Consider the following 22,782-nt stretch of genomic DNA (forward strand, 5'->3'; position numbering starts at 1 on the left):
GGGTTGTCCTGAAGATGTCTTCTTTGGGCAATGTATCGTCTGGGGCTGTAATTCATGGTTTTTCCTTCCTTTCTACAGGTCGTTTATGTTGCCCGGAATGCCAAGGACTGCGTGGTCTCCTACTATCACTTCCAGAGGATGAATAAGGCTCTGCCGGATCCTGGGACCTGGAATGAATACTTCTCTATGTTCTTAGCTGGAAAGAGTGAGAAAAGAGACTTATTGTGTTCCTGAGTCTTTCCTCACCGTGTTCTTCAATGTTTCCTGAGCATCTTCTAATTTCCTCCCCATATTCTTTACTGTTTTCTCCCCATGATTCTCATTGTTTCCTTTATAGATCACCCAGTGTTTCTCCACCATGTTCCTCCCTATTTTATCATCATGGTCCTCACTTTATTTCTTGTAATTTCCTCTGTCTGTTTCTCAGCATTTTCTCAACATATTCTTCCTCATTTACTCAAAATGTTCCTCGTTGTTTCCTCTTCATGTTCCTTATAGTTTTTCCTCTTTGTTCTTCAGTCTTTCCTCACCACAATCCTCAGCCATTTTTTACCATAGTCTTTCCGGAATATTTTGGTTTCCTCACTACATTCCTTAGTGTTTTTCTTACCATATTTCTGAGTTCCCTCACCGTTTCCTCAGTATGTTTCTCATTGTTTCCTTACCATGTTCCTTACTGTTTTTTTTTTTCATGATGCTCCTCAGTTTCCTCATCATAGTCCTGTTTTCCCACCATGTCCCTCATTCTCATCTTACAATGTTCCTCACATTTCCTCACCATGATCCTCACAATGGTTCTCAGCATTTCCTCACCATATTCCGCAGTGTTTTCTTAACATTATCATTGTGCGTCTTTTGAAAGTGTTCAGAATACATTTATTTTTGTCTTAGTTTTGCTTACATGTGACATAATTCTCATAATATTGCAGGGAGGGGGGGGGGTGAGCAACCACTGCAAAGTGAAAATCCAAACGCTTGTACCAAAGTCATTTTAATCAAAATCACTTTACCAAAAAGATGCGTAAATTTTGTGCAACAGCGACATTTGTGACTTTTCTACACCTAAAAAGATGAGGATTGTTACATTATCCTCATCATTTTCATGGGCCTTTTGGTCACCAAATTCCTCAGCCTTAACTCAGGCCACCATCTTCCTAAATTATGTTCCTTCTCATTTTCTCACTATGGGGGACATTTATCAAAACCCGTCCAGAGGAGAAGTTGCTGAGTTGCCCATAGCAACCAATCAGGTTACTTCTTCCATTTAAAAAAAAGAAGAAAAGAAAAAAAAAAGCCTGTTAAAAATGAAAGTAGTGATCTGATTGGTTGCTATGGGCAACTCAGCAACTTTTCCTCTGCACAGGTTTTGATAAATCTCCCACTATGTTCTTTAATATTCTTTCATCAGGTTTCTCTCCGTTCAATCACCATGTTCCTTCTTTCAGATCCTTGGGGGAGCTGGTTTGACAATGTCATCGGATGGTGGAAAGCAAAAGACAAACACCAGATTCTCTATGTCTTCTACGAGGACATGATCGAGGTGAGGACAGGGACTTACATATAACATTCACTTCCCTTACGTCCTAACCAGCAGCACAAGAGGGGTGTTCTGCCCCTGTGAAGCTGGCAGGACGGTGGAATTTTTTATTCTGCCCAAGTAATTAAAGACTTAATTAGACCCCCATATAAGGCCTCCTCCATTAGGCCACATTGCTTTTTTTCTGTCCTGTGCAGTACAGCAGGTGGGCAGCCCATCTCGACGAGAATCCAGTACAGGGTACTTGGATCCCTCCTCCAACATGAGAGAACTGAGAGAAGTTCGTCTAGCTCTTCTCCATTTTGCACCCCTTATTCTAGGGAAAGCGATGAGAGTTCGGTCAGACAACACCACTGGGGTGGCTTACATCAACTGACAGGTTGGCATAAAGTCCCAAGTGCTCCTCAAGGAGACCGGACTAATTCTCTCTTGGGCAGAGCTCAATCTAACCCACCTTTCTGCAGTCCACATCAAGGGGGATCTCAACATAGTGGCAGATCGTCTAAGTCGCGGGCTTCCGGTCCAAGGTGAATGGTCCCTGAACAAAGACATCTTCAAGAAGATAACCCTAAGGTGGGGTATGCCAGAGATAGATCTCATGGCAACTCGTCTGAACGCCAAGGTGAACAAGTTTTGCTCTCTTTACAAAGAGGACAATCCAGTGGCGATAGACGCTCTGTCCATTCCATGGAGGTTCAGGCTGGCCTACATATTCCCTCCACTTTCCATGATACCGAAGGTATTGATGAAAGTCAGGCAAGACCAGACCTCAGTGACTGCCATCATACCATTCTGGCCCAAGAGGTCCTGGTTCACCCAACTCATGAGGATGAGTCAGGGGTGTTATTGGAGGCTTCCCCATGTGCAGAACCTTGTGTCTCACAACACAGGCTCCTGCCTAGATCTGAGGAGACTCAATCTGACAGCCTGGAGATTGACAGGACCCTACTAAGTAGTGGGCTTCCTGCGGAGGTCTTGAGAACCATTGCACACTCTAGAGCAGAGTCTACAAACAAGGTCTATTCTAGGATAAAGAAGATTTTCCTTCGATGGTGTGCTACGAAAGAGGTAGTAACCTCAGATCCTCCTCTTTCTGCAATTTTACGTTTCCTTCAGGATGGCCTTGACAAGGGTCTTAGCCCATCCACTTTAAGGGTTCAAGTTTCAGCGCTCTCTGCCTTTTTAGGCAGATCTTTATCACAAGAATCCCTAATCAGAAGATTTCTTAAGGGAGCTGAAAGACTTTAACCTACAGTTCTCAGACCCATTCCCAAATGGGATTTCACTATTGTTCGTAAGGGGTTATGCTCACACCCCTTTGAACCTCTGGAAGAAGTCGACTTTAGGTATTTGTCCCTTAAAGTCACCTTCTTATTGGCCATAACCTCAGCCAAAAGGATTGGCGAGCTTCAGGCCCTTTCGGCTTTCGAGCCTTATACGCTTTTTCTCCAGGATAGAGTCCTGTTGAGATTTTTGCCCACCTTTGTTCCTAAGGTCCCGAAGTTCTCCAACATCAATCAAGCTATATCCCTTCCAGTTCTGTGTCCTAATCCATCCTCTCCCGAGGAAGCTGCTGACCATACTCTGGACATTTCAAGAATCCTCAGAATCTACATCTCAAGAACTGGAGAATTTAGAAGATCGGAGCACCTTCTTGTTTCCTTTTCAGGGAAGAACAAAGGTCTTAAAGCCTCTAAACCCTCTCTGAGTAGATGGATCAAAGAGGCAATCCGGGAGGCTTTTGTAGCCCAGGAGTCATCTCATCCTGCCTTTGTCACTGCCCATTCCACTAGGACAGTCTCCACTTCTTTTGCAGAAAGAAAAGCTGTTCCTCTAGAACAAATCTGTGCTGCTGCCTCCTGGAGCACGCATAATACATTTATTAGTCATTACAGGGTTAATGCCAGACGATCGGAAGAGTTGGCCTTTGGGCAATCAATCCTAAGTGCCACTCTGCCGTAGTCTCTCCCTATTTGTGTTGTTACTCGCTAAGTCCCCTCTTGTGCTGCTGGTTAGGACGTAAGGGAAGCGTTAATTTTCAACGTAAATTTGTTTTCCCTTAGTCCTAACAGCAGCACACAAATTTTCCCGCCCGAAATTGTTTTGTTTGTTTTACTTGTTATTAAGCAATGTGGCCTAAGGGAGGAGGCCTTAGGGAGGAGGCCTGTCTAATTAAGTCTTTAATTACTTGGGCGGAATTAAAAATTCCACCGTCCTGCCAGCTTCACAGGGGCAGAACACCCCTCTTGTGCTGCTGTTAGGACTAAGGAAAAAAAAATTTACGTTAAAAATTAACGCTTACACTTAGCTCAGTCTCTCATATTGTCCTCTGAATTCCTATCCTCAGGACCCAAAGAGAGAAATAAGAAAAATATCAAAATTTCTGGGCAAAGACCTGACAGAGGAAGTTCTGGACACCATTCAACTCCACACATCATTCGACGCCATGAAGGAGAACCCAATGACCAACTTCAGTACTGTGCCGTCATTTGTATTTGACCAGTCCGTCTCGGCCTTCTTGAGGAAAGGTGAGGTTCTAGTAACACCTTAGATATTCACTTTTTATTTGTTTTTCATGTCCTCCTCTTGTTGATCCTGGCGGACAATCCATGTCATAAATTTAATGACCCAACAAGAAAAAAACTAGGATTTTTAAGGCTGTATGTGGTGCCACGGGGTGTTAGGAGAAATACCTTTTATCATTTCGTGATGCCAGGGCACTGTTATCCTACACACGGTCCGAGGTTGGGGACAGCTTCTCCTGGGCCAGACACGAGGAGTAAATGAACACATTGACGTCAGGTTACAGATAACTGTCTTAGCAGGGTGCAGATGGTATCACATAGACAGTTAATATCAGGTGAAAGTACGCAGCATAATCCCTTGGGAAAGTTGTTGCCTTGCAGGGACTTGTGGTGCTTTCACCAAATGGATTGATACTGACTTGTAAGACGGGGAGATGAATCCTGATAGGTAGGGTTCTGTCAAGGTATTGAAGCCTTGTCTGCCGAGGCATGAACTTCCACCTTATGGGTGATCCTTGCAGAATGACCAGAAGAAGTAGTTTTGAGCTAGGCCTTCTCTTGAGGCTTCTACACACAGCGCACATTTACCACACTGTTGCTCAGCAGGTCTGGACTAGAGCTGAACTGAGGCACCCCCCCCCCCCCCTACACTATATAGGGAAGAATTTAGGGGTTCCCATTGTTGTGTTCATTTGCCCTTCAGGTAAAGTCGGTGACTGGAAGAACCATTTCACGGTGGCCCAAAACATTGTATTTGATGAGGAATACAAGAGGAAGATGGAGGGGAGTGGGCTGAACTTCCGCACTGAGCTATGAGACAAGCTAAAATGGCTGCACAAAACATATATTTTAATGTGTATGAAGTGGGTGGAACAATGATGCCAAACCACCACCACCCCTCAATGACTTATCCAGGAGATGACATTTCGATGATTACTGGGAGGGTTGACCATAAAGCCGTCCTTCAGGCTCCTCCCCCTTAAGACTTCTCCCCTCTAAGGTGCTGTATCTAATCCTACCATGTGTCATTCTGTCTGCAAAGCTAACATACCCAAGCTTATGTGTTCTACTGTCTGCTGTGCCGAGTATCAAGACCTTTTCAGGGCAATACTGTTCACTGAGCCATTGTAACAAAGCCAACATCATACTTGCCAACAGTCCTAATTTTGGAGTTTCAGTCCCATGAACCAGACAAAAAAATCGAACCAGTGCTTAAAGGGGTACTCCACCACTAGACATCTTATCCTCTATCCAAAGGATTGGGCATAAGATGTCTGATCGTTTGGAGGATTGGGGGGGTGGAGCTCACTTACCTGACACCACTGATCCGCTGTTCTAGCTTCTAGAATAGGGGGGTGTCGCATTAAGATAACTAGGTCTAAACCAATGCATTATGGGAAATGAAAACCTACTGTACAGTGTATCCAGAAAATCTTCAGACCCTTGCACTTTTGTCACATTTTCTTATGTTTCTCCTTGTGCTAAAATAATCAAAATAAAAAATAAAAAAAAATCTGTCTTGGGTGGTTTTATTTATATTTCTGAACATGGTAATTGCAATTATGTTTGTTTAAAAAAAAAAATTCATATGATACACAAGAGCAAATGTTCTATATGCAAATACTGTTAAATTATTTAAAATTTGTATTTTTTTTATTAAACCTATCTTTAAAACATTCTAACACAGGCTTGGTCTCTTATCCCGACTTCATATCCCGACCTCCTATGTCATCCTCAAGTGGGGTTCAGTTGTTGTGAAAAGATTGTAGGCCAAAAATAGAAGGGACATGGCTTGGTGGGAATGGACACACACAAAGGGTCAAGTATAGAAGGGGGCATGGCTTGCAAGCCAGACTGATCCCCCACACATGCAGAGCTGGGCTTGTGGAGTAAAGTACCGGAAGTCCCATAAACTTACATAGAACCTCAGACAAAAACCCCACCCTGACGTAAGGGGGATAGGTTAAGGCTAATTTAACTACCTTATATTTTAATTTTTTAACATATAAGTAACGTGTACCAAGTATTATCAAAATATCTCCAGCCATTTAAAAGTTATACCACTAAGGAGGGCATGGATGCGATTAGAGAAGAGCTTTGTAAAGATGCCTATATAAGTTAAGCAATGATTTCCTTCATTATGAATTTGCTGGAGATGGTTTTATGTGAAAATTATTTCAGATTTGGTGAGGAATTTTTTCTACAAAAACAGGGGACTTCGATGGGGTCCCATCTGGCCCCAAATCAAACTAATATCTTCATGAACAAGTATGAAATGGAATTTGTCCCCACGCATCCTTTGAGTTGTAAGCTGGGGCTGTTTCCGGTACGTTGACGATGTGTTCATCCTACGGACGGGCACACAGTCCCAGCTTGATGAATTTGTACGTTATCTTAACCAGTGTCATCTGTTGATAGAATTTACATGTGTAATTTAAAAGAAATACATTATCTGGATGTACTGGTTAGGAAAAACGAAAGAGGGGGCTCAGATACTACCCTGTTTTGTAAAGAAAACAGATCATAAACAACATGCTTCATAGAAACAGTGGTCATGCGCCTCCAATTTTTGGGGGCATGAAATGGATTGGAACCCGACCCGGTATCAAATGAGTATCTGCCCCCTTCCTAATAAGGTGTCAGATCAGCATATGCAGGAGAGAAGGAAATCACTCTGACACACAGTTCAGTAAATGATACTTCCTGTATTTAAAACAATTACAAGGGTTTTTATAGTCTGTAACATGTCATGAACAGCTGTCCTTGTGATTGGTTTCTTCCATCTGTAGGCGTTCCTCACCCAGCACGTGGTCTTATCATCTTGGGTGTAGTCTTCTCGGGAAGCGCCATCTTATACACATTGTTTCAAACACGATGGAAGGGGGAGGGAGTTAGTGAGTGGCCATTATTTTAGCATTATCTGAAAAATACATTTTACCTCATCCATTACAGGTATACCTAAAGGTCCATTAATCAGGGCTAAAAGGATATGTAATACAGAAGATGAGTATAAAAGAAACAAAAAAATGTTAATACATTTATAGAGAGGGGTACAACAGGAAAGAAATGGAGAAAATAGGTGAAGTGGATGAGATTCAAAGAGGAAAAAGAATAGACAGGGGATGGTATTCATGTGATACAAAACAGATTGTATACATATATGTTAAGTGTCCTTGTGGTAATGTGTACGTAGGGCAGACGACAAGACCAATTAAAGTGTGGCTTAAAGGGGTACTTCCCTGCTCTAGCATTCAGAACATTTAGTTCCGAACGCAGAGTGCGGGCTGCAGGGTTGTGACATCACTGCCACACCCCCTCAATGCAAGTCTATGGGAGGGGGCGTATGCCCCCTCCCATAGACTTGCATTGAGGGGGCGTGGCCATGACATCACGACCCTGCAGCCCACACCCAGCGTTCGGAACTAAATGTTTCGAATGCTGGGGCAGTGGAATATTCCTTTTAATGACCATAAATGCACCATTAGAAATTAAAATAAAAGAAAATCAAAGGTAGAACAGAGGAGAAAGAAGAGGTATATGGAGAGACAAGCTTAGCGAGGCATTTATGTGAGAATCATGTCATGTTGGGCAGGGATTGAGTGAAGCCCTAATCTTGCCCACACCCTCTGTCCCTGCCTACTTGCCTACCCGTCCTAAACAACAGGTCCACAACCACGAGTATGTTCCCTACCAACTACATGCAGGGACAGACAGAGTCAAAATAATAAACTTCAAAACAGTAGGTGTCGGGGGGGAACAGCTGGAGGCACACAAACTAACAGAGATACAATAAGACAAACACACAGTCAAATAAATGTCAGTCTTAGCCAAAGTCGGTAGCAGGAGATAGCGAAGTAATAATGCAAATACCAGAAGAGATGTCAAGAGCCAAGCCAAAAGATCAGAGTACCAAAAAAAGACCATAGAAATATGGGAGTGCTAGCTTCAGTCAACAGGTAATTTTCACAAGCAAAGCACAAGAGAAAGTGACTTCCTTATATATGAGTGTAGGTGAAAGGAAAATCCTGGTTGATAGAAGAAACCCCAACCACACCTAAGCAGCTCAGGGCATTGTCCCAGTAACCAACATAAACAGAGCTATGCAGAATTAACCCTACGGGTGCAGACAGAACCAGTCATTACAAATCATCATCAGGTCAGTGATTTCAAATGGATGATCTTAGAAGAAGTCCAAGGTGTTAATAGCGAACAGAAAATAAAGATGGCTCCTTCAGCGGGAGGTGTTTTGGATTCAAGAATTGAATGCTCTGCAAACACATGGGATTAAAGGGGTCGAGGAACGTGCTCTCGAAACGCCCAAAGTGCAAGAAAAAGTGCAAACATGTTACACTAAAAAAAAAAACGTGCACAAAGGATGCGGTCTATCGCAAACCCTTCTCCGATAGGAGAGAGGCCCCCCAACAAACCTTACCCTTCGCCTCCGGACCAAAAGGTACCTGCGAGGTTCCAGTTTCGATGTCCCTTTTCGCCGAAGCTAATAAGGGACCACAAATGCTCCCGGCATCCCCCTTGGCGTTAGCCAAGGTATCTGCCCGCAGAGCCGATAACGGTAAGTACCCTGCCCATGCAGGAGTACCCGGGGTGTTTGCAGGGAGGTGCGGAACCTAATGGCCACACACACCTCCCCTAGACCGCCAGGAGGGACACCCAGAAGGGCTACCGCATCCTAACTATCCTGTGAACACACAACATGCAAAAAGTGACACAGTGACAAAAAATAAAATAAATAAGTGAATGTGCGCAGGTATACTGCCCGGACATCCGGCCGGATCTATAAAAAATGTCTCTGATCCTAGCCAGAAGGCCGGGAATCAAGAGGTGGGTGCCACAAGGTGAAGAGATTATAGTGCCCGTGCTTCCACTCAGTGAGCCAATACTCCCAGTGAGTTTCGGCACCTCGGGGTCACCACTCCCCGAGGCACAAAAGTACCTCGGCTCTAGACCCTCTCAGCCTCATGGCAAGACCCGGAGGAAACAGGTCACTAAAGGGGTACTCCGCCGAAAAAAGGATAGGGGATAAGATGTCTGATCGTGGGGATCCCACCATTGGGGACACCCATGATCAGACATCCAGGCCAGCTTGGAGTTTCCGCATTTGTAGCCATTAATGGAGGGGGCGTGGCGGCTGTAGTCGCCAGTTATCTGGCATGGATAAGATGTATTTTGGCAGAGTAGCCTTTAACAAATTATGAAGTTTTAATGTATGTTTTTCTGTAGGAGTATGTTTCCCATGTATTACTATATTTATGCTATGTATTTAATAACATCTTTTGTATTGTTTTAATTGCAGCCCTAAAGTCTCGCAAGACTTTACATGTATTTTATGTGGTAATGAGACTGCAGTGGTAGACTTGACAAAGGGGGCGGAGGCCCTTGAAACGTCGCCATTACTCACATCTCGCATCTCACCTGTGGATGTGGAGTGAATTCAGCTGCCAAATACAGAAGTTCCTTATCATAATGTCCAGCTGCTCCACATGGGGCTCAGATCGGTGCAGTCGGGTAAATATGTGATTTGTTCTACTTGTGATATTTCAAAAAAAGGTAACGATTCAATATTCTACGTAAATGCAAATTGAAGCAAATAACAGTTTGGATCTAAGGGTGTTTTATTGCATAGAATGTTATGTTGGAACATACATTTCCCATGGGAATTTAAACAAAAACCCCAACCCTCTAATAAGGGGGTGAATAAGTGTTATTTAAAGGGGTACTCTGCACCTAGACATCTTATCCCCTCTAAAAGGATAGTGGATAAGATGTCTGATTACAGGGTTCTACAGCTGGGACCCCTGCAATCTCTACTAGGGCACTACAGTCATCCGGTGCACAGAGCGGTGCTAACCCCCTTTGTGACGTCATGCCACGACCCCTCAATGTAAGTCATAGACCTGCATTGAGGGGGGGCGTGGCGTGACATCAGTAAGGAGTCCCCCACCATTCGGTAGAAGCCCCCAGTAGGTAGGGAATCTACCCTATTAGGTAGATGCCCTAAGTAGGTAGGGAGTCCCCCCATTAGGGACCCCCCCCCCCAATTAGGTAAAAGCCCCCAGTAGGTAGGGAATCCCCCTATCAGGTAGAAGTCCCAAGTAGGTAGGGAATCTACCGTATTAGGTAGATGCCCTGAGTAGGTAGGGAGTCCCACTATTAGGTAAAAGCCCTCAGTAGGTAGGGAATCCCCCCAATTAGGTAGAAGCCCCATTAGCTAGGAAATCCCCTTATTTGGTTGAAACCTCAGTAGGTAGGGAATTGCCCCATTAGGCAGAAGCCCCCAGTAGGTAAGGAATCCCCCCTATTAGGTAGAACATCCCAATAGCTAGGGAATCCCCTTATTTGGTAGAAGCCTCAGTAGGTAGGGAATCCCCCCTATTAGGTAGAAGCCTCTGTATGTAGGGAATCCTCCTATTAGGTAGAAGCCCCCAGTAGGTGGGGAATCCCCCATTAGATAGAAGCCCCCAGTAGGTATGGAATCCCCCCTATTAGGTAGAAGTCCCCAGTAGGTAGGGAATCTACTTTATTAGGTAGAAGCTCCAAGTAGGTGGGGAATCCCCCATTAGGTAAAAGCCCTCAATGGGTAAGGAATCCCCCCAATTAGGTAGAAGCCAAAGTAGCTAGGGAATCCCCTTATCTGGTAGAAGCCTCAGTAGGTAGGGAATCCCCTTATTTGGTAGAAGCCTCAGATAACTCCACCCCCCTATTAGGTAGAGGCCCCTGTACATAGGGAATCATACTATTAGGTAGAAGCCCCCAGTAGGTAGGGAATCCTCCCATTAGGTAGAAGCTCCAGTAGCTAGGGAATCCCCTTATTTAGTAGAAGCCTCAGTAGGTAGGGAATCCCCCATTAGGTAAAATCCCTCAGTAGGTAGGGAATCCCCCCCCCCCCCAATTAGGTAGAAGCCCCAGTAGCTAGGGAATCCCCTTATCTGGTAGAAGCCTCAGTAGGTTGGGAATCCCCCCTATTAGGTAGAGGCCCCTGTACGTAGGGAATCCTCCTATTAGGTAGAAGCCCCCAGTAGGTAGGGAATCCCCCCTATTAGGTAGAGGCCCCTGTACATAGGGAATCCTCCCATTAGGTAGAAGCCCCCAGTGGGTAGGGAATCCCCCCTATTAGGTAGAAGCCCCCAGTAGGTAGGGAGTCCCCCCTATTAGGTAGAAGCCCCCAGTAGGTAGGGAATGCCCCCATTAGGTAGAAGCTTCCAAGAGGTAAGGAATCCCCCTATTAGTTAAAAGCCCCCAGCAGGCAGGGAATCCACCCTATTAGGCAGAAACTCCGAGCGGGTACGGAATTCACCCCTACTAGGTAGGACTAGGTAGAAGCCCTCAGTGGGTAGGGAATCCCCGTTACAGAATGGTTAAAGAAATACTACACTACACAAAGATGCAGAAAGTTACGAAAGTGTAAAAAAGGACATGGTCAATGATTCTTACATCCCTGGAGAGGGGCGGGGCTGTGGGGGCTGAGCCGCAGCAGGACTGGGGGCGGAGCTATAGTAGGGAAGGGAAAAGGTAGGAGGCATTTGGGGATACGAAACGTTAAATACGTCGTATAAATAAAAGAATCAAAAGGACAAAAGTGAAAGAAGGAAAAAGAGCGGCAGAGACTCCAGAGGGGACCGGCAGGTAACACATAACACCGGGGCATGTGCCGCAACCGGGGGGGGGGGGGGGCGGTACAGAGACTCCTACCTCATTGCCAAAATTTATATGAGGAGGTTTGTTTCTATTATTATTTAAAGTGAAATGACCGAAAAGCAAAAAATATATATTTTAAATTAGGTTTTTATATTTCCAGAATGGATCCAGAATCAGAGAAGAAATTATCGGAGGAGATGGAGAACATGACCTTCAAAATGGGGGAGATCCAGGGCGTCCCCCTCCCCGAGACCACCTGCGAAATCTGGGACCAGATCTACAACTTTCAGGCGCGGGAAGACGATATCTTGGTCTCAACGTTTCCTAAAGCCGGTGAGCGATGTCCCTGACCCCGCCCCCATAGGGATAGCTCCGCCTACTACCAAAATGTCTTCTATTACACTATGTTCAGATGTATAATGTATCTATATAGGGCGGTGGTTCCCAATCCGTGCACCTCCAGCTGTTGCGACACTACAACTCCCAGCATGCCCGGACAGCCGAAGGCTGTCCGGGCATGCTGGGAGTTGTAGTGTCGCAACAGCTGGAGGTGCACTGGTTGAGAAACACTGATATGGGGAGCACATGAGTTGAGCTAAAAACCTCACTACACTTAAACCACACCCCTTTTATACCAAAGCCACACCCCTTTGGCAAAGGAGGTGTGAAAGGGACTATTTGTATACAGTGAGCTCCCCCTAGTGGTGGCTGCAGATAACTATTATTTTAGCGTCAGAGCCGGAGGAATCAATTCAATGCTGCACCAGCCTCTTCCACCCTCTACCATAGGCTCCATTGTAGTTTATTGCCCTGTAAAAGTGTATCACACATGGAAGACTTAGATACAGCATCTTAACAAACCTTGTCACGCAGGATAGGTTTGGATACAGCAACTCAGTAAACTTAGATATAACTGCAGACAATATCACTCATGATAGGCTTAGATACCGTACATGGTGTAGCAGACTGTATCACACATGATAGGATTAGATACTGCAAACAGTATCGCGGATCATATCACTCATGGTTGAGCAGACAGTATCACACAAAACATGTTGAGATATATGGTCAGCAGATCAGATCACTCATGATAAACTTAAATACTGTACATTGTCATAGGATTAGATACCGCAAACAGTATCACAGATGATGGGATTAGATTCATAGCTCAGCAGATGATAGGCTTAAAGGGGTACTCCGGTGGAAAACATTTTCTTTTTTTTTTTTAAATGAACTGGTGCCAGAAAGTTAAACTGATGTGTAAATTACTTCGATTTAAAAATCTTTATCCTTCCAGTACTTTTTAGCAGCTGTATGCTATAGAGGAAATTCTTTTCTTTTTGAATTTCTTTTTTGTCTTGTCCACCATGCTCTCTGCTGACACCTCTGTCCATGTCAGGAACTGTCCAGAGCAGCATAAGTTTGCTATGAGGATTTTCTCCTGCTCTGGACAGTTCCTGACATGGACAGAGGTGTCAGCAGAGAGCACTGTGGACAAGACAAAAAATAAATTCAAAAAGAAAAGAATTTCCTCTGTAGCATACAGCTGCTAATAAGTACTGGAAGGGTAAAGATTTTTTAATAGAAGTAATTTACAAATCTGTTTAACTTTCTGGCACCAGTTCATTAAAAAAAAAAAAAAATGTTTTCCACCGGAGTACCCCTTTAAATACTGCACTTGGTTGAGCAGACAGTATCACACAAAATAGGATTAGATGCAGCAGACAGTATCACAGATGAGGGGATTAGATACAGCAGACAGTATCACAGACGATGGGATTAGATACATGGCTCAGCAGATCACATCACTCATGATAAGTGTAAATACTGTACATGGTTGAGCAGACAGTATCACACAAAATAGGATTAGATACTGCAGACAGTATCACAGATGATAGGATTAGATACATGGCTCAGCAGATCATATTACTCATCACAGGTTTAGATACTGTATATGACTGAGCAGACAGTATCACAGATGATGGGATTAGATACATGGCTCAGCAGATCACATCACTCATGATAGGTGTAGATACTGTACATGGTTGAGTAGACAGTATCACACAACATGAGATTAGATACAGCAGACAGTATCACAGATGATAGGATTAGATACATGACTCAGCACGGTATCACATGTAATAGGCTTAGTTACACTTTGCACAGGGGGGGGGGGGGTCAGGGGTCACCTCGGCTCCATTACAGACATAAGTAAATGATTTGTTCTCTGTTATTACGAAATGTAAACTCTGGAGCCAAGAAGATGGCGACACGTGACCGGGAGGGGGGGAAATAAAGGGAACAACTTAAATGAATGACAACTCTGCCCATTATATTCCATTAACCCCCAATTGTCCCTGACACCCTTTGCATTACCTGCAGACCATTGGAAAATAAAATCCTTCTCACTTTCCCTCCGCTCCGCTTCATTGTTTGCTCTGATATCCGTGGTGGTGCAGGGTAGGACCTGCCACGCAATGGTGTCATTTTATCACACAGCAGGTCTTCTACTTAATATGGGGGATTCCCTACCTAACTACCTACTGGGGGCGTCTACCTAATAGGGGGGATTCCCAACCTACTGGGGGCTTCTATCTAATAGGATGGATTCCCTACCTACTGGGGGCTTCTACCTAATAGGATGGATTCCCTACCTACTGGGGGCTTCTACCTAATAGGATAAATTCCCTACCTACTGGGGGCTTCTACCTAATAGGGGGGATTCCCTACCTACTGGGGTCTTCTACCTAATAGGACGAATTCCCTACCTACTGGGGGCTTCTATCTAATAGGGGGGATTCCCTACCTACTTGGGGCTTCTATCTAATAGGGGAATTCCCTGCTTAATGGGGGCCTCTACCTAATAGGATGGATTCACTACCTACTGGGGGTGTCTACCTAATAGGGGGGATTCCCTACCTACGGGAGGCTTCTACCTAATAGGAGGGATTCCCTACCTACTGGGGGGCTTCTACCTAATAGGACGGATTCCCTACCTACTGGGGGCTTCTACCTAATAGAGGGGATTCCCTACCTACTGGGGGCTTCTATCTAATAGGGGGGATTCCCTACCTACTTGGGGCTTCTATCTAATATGGGAATTCCCTGCTTAATGGGGGCCTCTACCTAATAGGATGGATTCACTACCTACTGGGGTGTCTACCTAATAGGGGGGATTCCCTACCTACTGGAGGCTTCTACCTAATAGGAGGGATTCCCTAACTACTGGGGGGGCTTCTACTTAATAGGACGGATTCCCTACCTACTGGGGGCTTCTACCTAATTGGGGGGATTCCCTACCTACTGGGGGCTTCTACATAATAGAGGGGATTCCCTACCTACTGGGGGCTTCTATCTAATAGGGGGGATTCCCTACCTACTTGGGGCTTCTATCTAATAGGGGAATTCCCTGCTTACTGGGGGCCTCTACCTAAAAGGGGGATTCCCTACCTACTGGGGGCTTCTATCTAATAGGGGGTAATTTCTACCTCCTGGGGGCTTTTCCTTAATAGGGGGATTATCTACCTACTGGAGACTTCTACCTAATAGGGGGAATCTTCTACCTACTGAGGACTTCTTCTTAATAGAGGGGATTCCCTACCTACTGGTGGCTTCTACCTAATAGGGGGATTCCCTACCTACTTGGGCTTCTACCTTATAGGGGGGAATCCCTACCTACTTGGAGCTTCTAACTAATACAGGGGATTTCCTACCTACTGGGGGGGGGGGGTTATACCTAATAGGGGGGATTCCGAACCTGCTGGGGGCTTCTACCTAATAGAGGGGAATCCCAACCTACTGGGGGCTTCTACCTAACAGAGGGGATTCCCAACCCACTGGGAGCTTCTACCTAACAGAGGGGATTCCCAACCCACTGGGAGCTTCTACCTAACAGAGGGGATTCCCAACCTACTGGGGGCTTCTACCTAATAGGATGGATTCCCTACCTACTGGGGGCTTCTACCTAATAGGACGGATTGACTACCTACTGGGGGCTTCTACCTAATAAGACAGATTCCCTACCTACTGGGGGGGGGGGTACTACCTAATAGGGGGGATTCCCTACCTACTGGGGGCTTCTACCTAATAGAGGGGATTCCCTACCTACTGAGGGCTTCTATCTAATAGGGGGGGATTCCCTACCTATGGGGGCTTCTACCTAATAGAGGGGATTCCCTACCTACTGGGGGCCTCTACCTAATGGGGGGGATTCCCTACCTACTTGGGACTTCTATCTAATAGGGGGATTCCCTACCTACCGTAGGCTTCTATCTAATAGGGGTGATTTCTACCAACTGGGGGCTTCTACCTAATAGGGGGAATTTTCTACCTACTGAGGACTAGTGATGTCGCAAACAAAACATTTTCGGGTCGCGAAACGGCGTACCGGGCGAACCGCCATTGACTTCAATGGGCAGGTGAATTTTAAAACCCACAGGGACTCTTTCTGGCCACAATAGTGATTTAAAAGTGGTTTCAAGGGGACTAACACCTGGACTGTGGCGTGCCGGAGCAGGGTTCCAGGGCAAAACTCCCATGGAAATTTACATAGTTGATGAAGAGTCTGGTTTTAATCCAGAAAGGGCATAAATCACCTATTATTCCTAAATTGTTTGGAATAACGTGCTTTAGCCCCCTTTAGGCAGCACATAGATTCCCCCATATTAGGCAGCACATAGAGCCCCCTTTAGGCATCACATAGTTAGATTCCCCCCTTTAGACAGCACATAGATTCCCCCATGTTAGGCAGCACATAGTTAGAGCTCCCCTTTAGGCAGCACATAAGATTCCCCCATATTAGGCAGCACATAGTTAGATCCCCCCTTGAGGCAGCACATAGTGGGATTTGAACCCAAGGCCCCAGCGCTGCAGTACTAACCTCTGAGCCACCATGCTACCCTTAGCATACATCTAATATCCACGGTTGCTAAAATGGACAGAGATGTCAGCAGAGTGTACCAGAAAAATTAGGCCTGTACACATGCCTGAAAAATTTGGTATTGTTGCAGCCGCTTCTGTAGCAGCGGCCAGAAAAATTGCAGCACCATAACAAGTGCAGCAGCAGAGGCCTGAAAAATTTGGCATGTACACCTGGCTGGAAAATTTGGTATTGTCGCAGCCGCTGCTGTAGCGGGCAGAAAAATTTCTGTTTGTTTCGCCAGCCAGAAAGTGCCCTAAAACATTGCGGCTTGAACCCTAGTTGGTGGCGGATAGGTCACGCAAGTCATCCGACATTCAGAGTTCAAATACAGCAGCGTGTGTCACAACAAATGTGATTTGCACTAGGGTGACACAATTTGCCCTGCAGGCAAAAAAACTGGCAACTGTGACATGAACTGACAGTGACGACTGGTTTTATTTAACAGCCCAAAAAGTTTTTTTTGTTTTTTTTTTATTTGCACAACTGTCACACTTAATGTGATTTGCACTAGGGTGACACAATTTGCCCTGCAGGCAAAAAAAACTGGCAACTGTGACATGAACTGACAGTGACGACTGATTTTATTTAACAGCCAAAAAAGGTATATATATTTTTTTTAATTTACACAACTGTCACACCAAATGTGATTTGCACTAGTGTGACAATGAGCAAAAAAGCTTGCCAGCGGAGTTCCCCTTTTAAGCAGTGGTCCCCAACTAGGGTGCCTCCAGCTGTTGCAAAACACACGGACTGACATATTTCAGCCCTTTGAATACTGTAGTAGTTAGTTGCTTTAAAGAAAAAAAGCTTGCCAGCGGAGTTCCCCTTTTATGCAGTGGTGTCCAACCAGGGTGCCTCCAGCTGTTGCAAAACACACGGACTGATATCTTTCAGCCCTTTGAATACTGTAGTAGTTAGTTGCTTGAAGGAACTTAAGTTTGATTCTGGAGTACCCCTTTTAACCAGCAGTCCCCTCCCAACCAGGGTGCCTCCAGCTGTTGCAAGACACACGGACTGATATCTTTCAGCCCTTTGAATACTGTAGCAGTTGGTTGCTTGAAGGAACTTAAGTTTGATTCTGGAGTACCCCTTTTAACCAGCGGTTCCCTCCCAACCAGGACTGATATCTTTCAGCCCTAAAAAGGGCTTTTTTGGGTGCTGTCCTTAAAGCAGATGTTACACTAGAGCTTTAGAAGTAAAGTGGACCCTGAATACACCACCTAGCAGCAACCTAGCTATCGCTTTCCCTATACAGCAGGAGCAGCTTCTCTGACCCTCCACTTCCTAAGCCTGCAGCATGAGGGTAAAATGGCGTCCGTGCAAGAGGTAGGAGGGTCTGGAAGGGAGGGACTGCTGCTGATTGGCTGTAATGTGTCTGCTGACTCTGACTCACAGGGTCAAAGTTTACTGCAATGTTAAAGTATAGGGGGCGGATCAAACTTCACATACTTCACAGATGCGAACGCGAACATGCTAAATTCGCCAGGAACTGTTCGCCGGCGAACAATTTGCAACATCTCTACTGAGGACTTATTATAACTAATAGGGGGGGATTCCCAACCTACTGGGGGCTTCTACCTAATAGAGGGGATTCCCAACCTACTGGGGGCTTCTACCTAATAGAGGGGATACCCTACCTACTGGGGCTTCTATCTAATAGGGGGATTCCCTAACTACCGGGGGCCTCTACCTAATAGGGGGATTCCCTACCTACTGGGGGCCTCTACCTAATGGGGGGGGAGGGTATGCTGGGAGTTGTATTTTTTCAATAGCCAGAGACACATTGTTGGGAAAACACTGGCCTAAGGCCTCACAAAGCATCGGTACTCATACTCGGTCTTAAAAATGATAATGGGACATCCTTCCCCCAAATTATAACATCCACTAACATTTACCATTCAGACCACTCAGAAAGCTGGGTGAAGTATATGAAACCTATTGAAAAAACAGTGAAATGTAATCCAGGGTAAAGTATGATGTATAAAGTATGATCCTGGCTGAAGTTGATATGGGTAATCCTATAATTATGGGTTGAGAGAAGAAGCATTATACGGTGGGTTACCTCATCGCTCCTCACCAGCCTCGGTCCCACCTTGGGTTAATACCGTACAGAATAATACAGTCACATTTCTTATATGTTATAGTTGTTGTCACTTTAATGGCTCTTACTGTGTTGTTGCAGGAACCTCATGGGTGCAGGAGATCGTGGACCTGATCATGCTAAACGGGGACGTGGAGAGGAGCATGCGGGCGCCGTGCTTCATCAAGGTGCCCTTCATAGACCTAAATGTAAAGCCCGTACCATCAGGTAATGGAGACCTATAAGCAGGTGTGACCATGAAGAAACAGAACTCCAACTAAAATGTGACTCCTGTGTCATTTTAGGTGTGGACTCCGCTAACGCCATGGAGTCACCACGGCTCCTAAAAACTCATCTTCCCATACAGCTGATGCCGCCATCTTTTTGGGAGAAGAACGTCAAGGTGATCATGAAGGAATGATGAAGACCACAAGGAATGGCCCGAAGATATATTGTCCATCTCTCTTAGTTATTTCCTTCCTTCTGACAGGTCGTTTACGTTGCTCGGAACGCCAAAGACTGCATGGTCTCCTACTTCCACTTCCAGAGGATGAATAGTGTTCTACCTGATCCCGGGACCTGGAATGAATACTTCTCTACGTTCTTGGCTGGAAACAGTGAGACTTAGGATTTTAGCAGGCATACAGCCAAAAAATGTTAACAGTGAACCCCCATGATCCTCTTAGTTTTCTTACCATGTACCTATGTTTCTTCACTAGGTTCCTCATCATTTCCCTATTATATTCCCCAACATTTGCTACCTTTTTTACTTTTCTCACCATTTACCTCAGGCTCCTCTATGCTGCTCAGTGTGTCCTCAACATTTACCTCAGCCTTTTATATGTTACTCAGTATGTCCTCACCATCTACCTCAGCCTCCTCTATGCTGCTCAGTGTGTCCTCACCATCTACCTCAGCCTCCTCTATGCTGCTCAGTGTGTCCTCACCATCTACCTCAGCCTCCTCTATGCTGCTCAGTGTGTCCTCACCATCTACCTCAGCCTCCTCTATGCTGCTCAGTGTGTCCTCACCATTTACCTCAGCCTCCTCTATGCTGCTCAGTGTGTCCTCACCATTTACCTCAGCCTTTTATATGTTACTCAGTGTGTCCTCACCATTTACCTCGGCCTCCTCTATGCTGCTCAGTGTGTCCTCACCATCTACCTCAGCCTTCTCTATGCTGCTCAGTGTGTCCTCACCATTTACCTCAGCCTCCTCTATGCTGCTCAGTGTGTCCTCACCATTTACCTCAGCCTCCTCTATGCTGCTCAGTGTGTCCTCACCATTTACCTCAGCCTTTTCTATGTTACTCAGTGTGTCCTCGCCATTTACCTCAGCCTCCTCTATGCTGCTCAGTGTGTCCTCACCATTTACCTCAGCCTCCTCTATGCTGCTCAGTGTGTTCTCACCATTTACCTCACCCTCCTCTATGCTTCTCAGTGTGTCCTCACCATTTACCTCAGCCTCCTCTATGCTGCTCAGAGTGTCCTCACCATTAACTTCAGCCTTCTCTATGCTGCTCAGTGTGTCCTCACCATCTACCTCAGCCTCCTCTATGCTGCTTAGTGTGTCCTCACCATTTACTTCAGCCTTCTCTATGTTGCTCTGTGTGTCCTCACTATTTACCTCAGTCTTCTCTATGTTGCTCAGTGTGTCCTCACCATTTACCTCAGCCTTCTCTATGTTGCTCAGTGTGTCCTCACCATTTACCTCAGTCTTTTCCATCTCAGTGTGTCCTCTCCATCTACCTCGGCCTTCTCTATGTTGCTATGTGTGTCCTCGCCATTTACCTCAGCCTCCTCTATGCTGTTCAGTGTGTCCTCACCATTTACCTCAGCCTCCTCTATTGCTTAGTGTGTCTTCACCATTTACCTCAGCCTTCTCTATGCTGCTCAATATGTCCTCACCATTTACCTCAGCCTTCTCTATCTCAGTGTGCCCATACCCATGGGGCCTATGTTCCTTAGTTAAGCTCTGAACCCAATATAACTCAGAGGATCCACATTTCTCCAGGTAGGCCTCATGTCACCCATGTTCTTCAGCATTTTCATTTTTGTAGCATTTCCTCACCATGTCCCTCATTATTTCACCACATTTCTTCGAGCTTCCTCATCTTGTTCCTCCTTATTTGATCACCTTGTTCCTTTCCTCACCTTATTCCTCATTGTTTCCTTACATTTTCCTCACCATGTTCCCTATTCCCCTGTTCCTAATAATATTCCCTTCTTTTAGCTCCTTGGGGGAGCTGGTTTGACCATGTCATCGGATGGTGGAACGCAAAAGACAAACACCAGATTCTCTATGTCTTCTACGAGGACATGATGGAGGTGAGGACAGGGACTTCCACATAACATTCACTTACTCTTAGCTCAGTCTCTCTCATATTGTCCTCTGAATTCTGTCCTCAGGACCCAAAAAGAGAAATAAGAAAAATATCAAAATTTCTGGGCAAAGACCTGACAGAGGAAGTTCTGGACACCATTCAGCACCACACATCATTCAATGCCATGAAGGAGAACCCAATGACCAACTTCAGTACTGTGCCTTCACTTCTATTTGACCAGTCCATCTCGCCCTACATGAGGAAAGGTGAGGTTCTAGTATGACTTCAAGGACATATAGTAGAACTTCTGGCCTCCTACCTATCGCACTAGGCTATAAAGCAGTCATGACCACCCCAAAACCCGTTTAGACAGCCACAAAAAACACTGCCACCACTCATCTCATTTGGTAGCTTCCATGCTGCGCGTGGTTTGGACTTGGAACACTGTCGAAAAGCTAAGTAAAAAAAATATGAGATATCCAGCACATTAATATAAAATCTTCAGTAGCTATTTTTAATTCCAGTAAAAAAAAAAAGACAAAAGAGATAAATAACATGGACGCGTTTCGTCAGCATTCTGTTCTTAGTCAGCAAATTATACTGCAGTTTCCTAAAAAAAAAAACACAATCAGACAGTCCAGCCCTTGTGTGACTCCTCTTTACCTCAGTAGGCACCCTGCCAATGACACACACAAATCCCCAAAAAACACCATCCCCTGATGATGAAGATGGAGACAAAACTCTCCTACCCCCCTCAGTTCCCCAAACATCTCAGGATTGTGTACATTTGCCTTTTAGGTAAAGTTGGTGACTGGAAGAATCATTTCTTGGTGGCCCAAAATATTGTATTTGATGAAGAATACAAGAAGAAGATGGCGGGGAGCAGGCTGAACTTCCGCACTGAGCTATGAGGGATATCTTATATATGAAGATGGTGGAATAGTGACCTCCGAAATCTACGACCACCAACACTGATCAATCTAGAGGATCAGTGGGATGGTTGGCCCTACAGCTGCTCTTCCCTGCCTGATGGTTTAGTTACTCGTAGTTTGTTATTTGAACAAGTTGAGCTGAAGTATAAATCATGGGGGAGGGAACAGAGCCTCAGCTTAAAGGGGTATTCCGGGCAAAAACAATTTATCCCCTATCCAAAGCAGCATAGGGCATAAGATGTCTGATCGCAGGGTGCCTGCTGCTGAGACCCCCCCCCCCCCCCCCCCCCCGTGATCTTCCTGCAGCACCCGCATTCTATGCGGGGCTGCATCTCCAGTTTCGGAAACCACCGGGACTGGGGACGTGACGTCACGCCCTTTCCATTCATGTCTATGGGAGGGGGCGTGACTGCCCCTAGGGGATAAAATGTTTTTGCCCGAAATACCCCTTTAAGTCTCTGATGATGATTTTTAGACTGCCTCATATTCCTATAGACAGTGCCGCTGAGCTGGAATCACTCATCATAGCGGAGTCCTACTGCCGAACCATAGAAGGAGCTTGAAAGGAAATTTAGAAATAAAAAACTTTATTCTAACAAACACAATCTGTGTAACACGTCTCTGCTCTGTGATAATAAATCCTGAAAATAATCACTGAATTATTAAAAAATGTGGGTTAAATTGTCTGTAATTAACATACACTCTGTGTGACTCCTCCCCCTCTATGTGTGACCCCTCCCTGTGTGACTCCTCCCCTCTCCATGTGTGACTCCTCCTCTATGTACGACTCCTCCTGTGTGTGACTCCTCCT

At 45.4% G+C, this 22,782-nt stretch overlaps 2 protein-coding genes across 8 annotated transcripts in view; both read left to right on the plus strand.

Annotated features, from left to right (window-relative positions):
* The window catches only part of LOC130283803 (sulfotransferase 1C2-like), a 32,073-nt gene extending 22,494 nt beyond the window's left edge, over nt 1–9,579 (plus strand). For 5 of the 6 annotated variants that reach the window (XM_056533311.1, XM_056533312.1, XM_056533308.1 and 2 more), the window contains exons 5-8: nt 79–205; nt 1,446–1,540; nt 3,885–4,065; nt 4,766–5,548. In XM_056533311.1, coding sequence (XP_056389286.1) covers nt 79–205; nt 1,446–1,540; nt 3,885–4,065; nt 4,766–4,878 — 516 coding nt within the window. In that variant the 3' untranslated portion in view covers nt 4,879–5,548. Of the gene's footprint in view, nt 1–78; nt 206–1,445; nt 1,541–3,884; nt 4,066–4,765; nt 5,549–9,373 lie in introns of those variants that run through there. The other variant, XM_056533313.1, reaches the window with a different exon arrangement.
* On the plus strand, nt 9,455–22,237 carry LOC130283805 (sulfotransferase 1C2-like). Of its 2 annotated transcripts, none has more exons than XM_056533314.1 (8): nt 9,455–9,585; nt 11,876–12,048; nt 18,819–18,944; nt 19,022–19,119; nt 19,207–19,333; nt 20,949–21,043; nt 21,125–21,305; nt 21,838–22,237. In XM_056533314.1, exons 2-8 carry the CDS (start codon nt 11,877–11,879, stop codon nt 21,948–21,950), a joined length of 912 nt encoding a protein of 303 aa, XP_056389289.1. In that variant the 5' UTR covers nt 9,455–9,585; nt 11,876; the 3' UTR covers nt 21,951–22,237. The 2 variants fall into 2 exon arrangements, with proteins under 2 accessions (XP_056389289.1, XP_056389290.1); XM_056533315.1 differs by lacking the exon at nt 9,455–9,585 and adding an exon at nt 11,572–11,703.
* The last annotated feature ends 545 nt before the right edge of the window (nt 22,238–22,782 follow it).

The sequence above is a fragment of the Hyla sarda genome, chromosome 8 (genome assembly GCF_029499605.1).
Source record: "Hyla sarda isolate aHylSar1 chromosome 8, aHylSar1.hap1, whole genome shotgun sequence".
NCBI classification, from domain to species: Eukaryota; Metazoa; Chordata; class Amphibia; order Anura; family Hylidae; genus Hyla; species Hyla sarda.

Coding starts and splice junctions, on each gene's coding strand:
- LOC130283805 (XM_056533314.1), top strand. CDS start 11,877: ATGGATCCAGAATCAGAGAAGAAATTATCGGAGGAGATGGAGAACATG. Junction 18,945..19,021: donor TGTAAAGCCCGTACCATCAG/GTAATGGAGACC, acceptor GTGTCATTTTAG/GTGTGGACTCCGCTAACGCC. Junction 21,044..21,124: donor TCTACGAGGACATGATGGAG/GTGAGGACAGGG, acceptor TTCTGTCCTCAG/GACCCAAAAAGAGAAATAAG.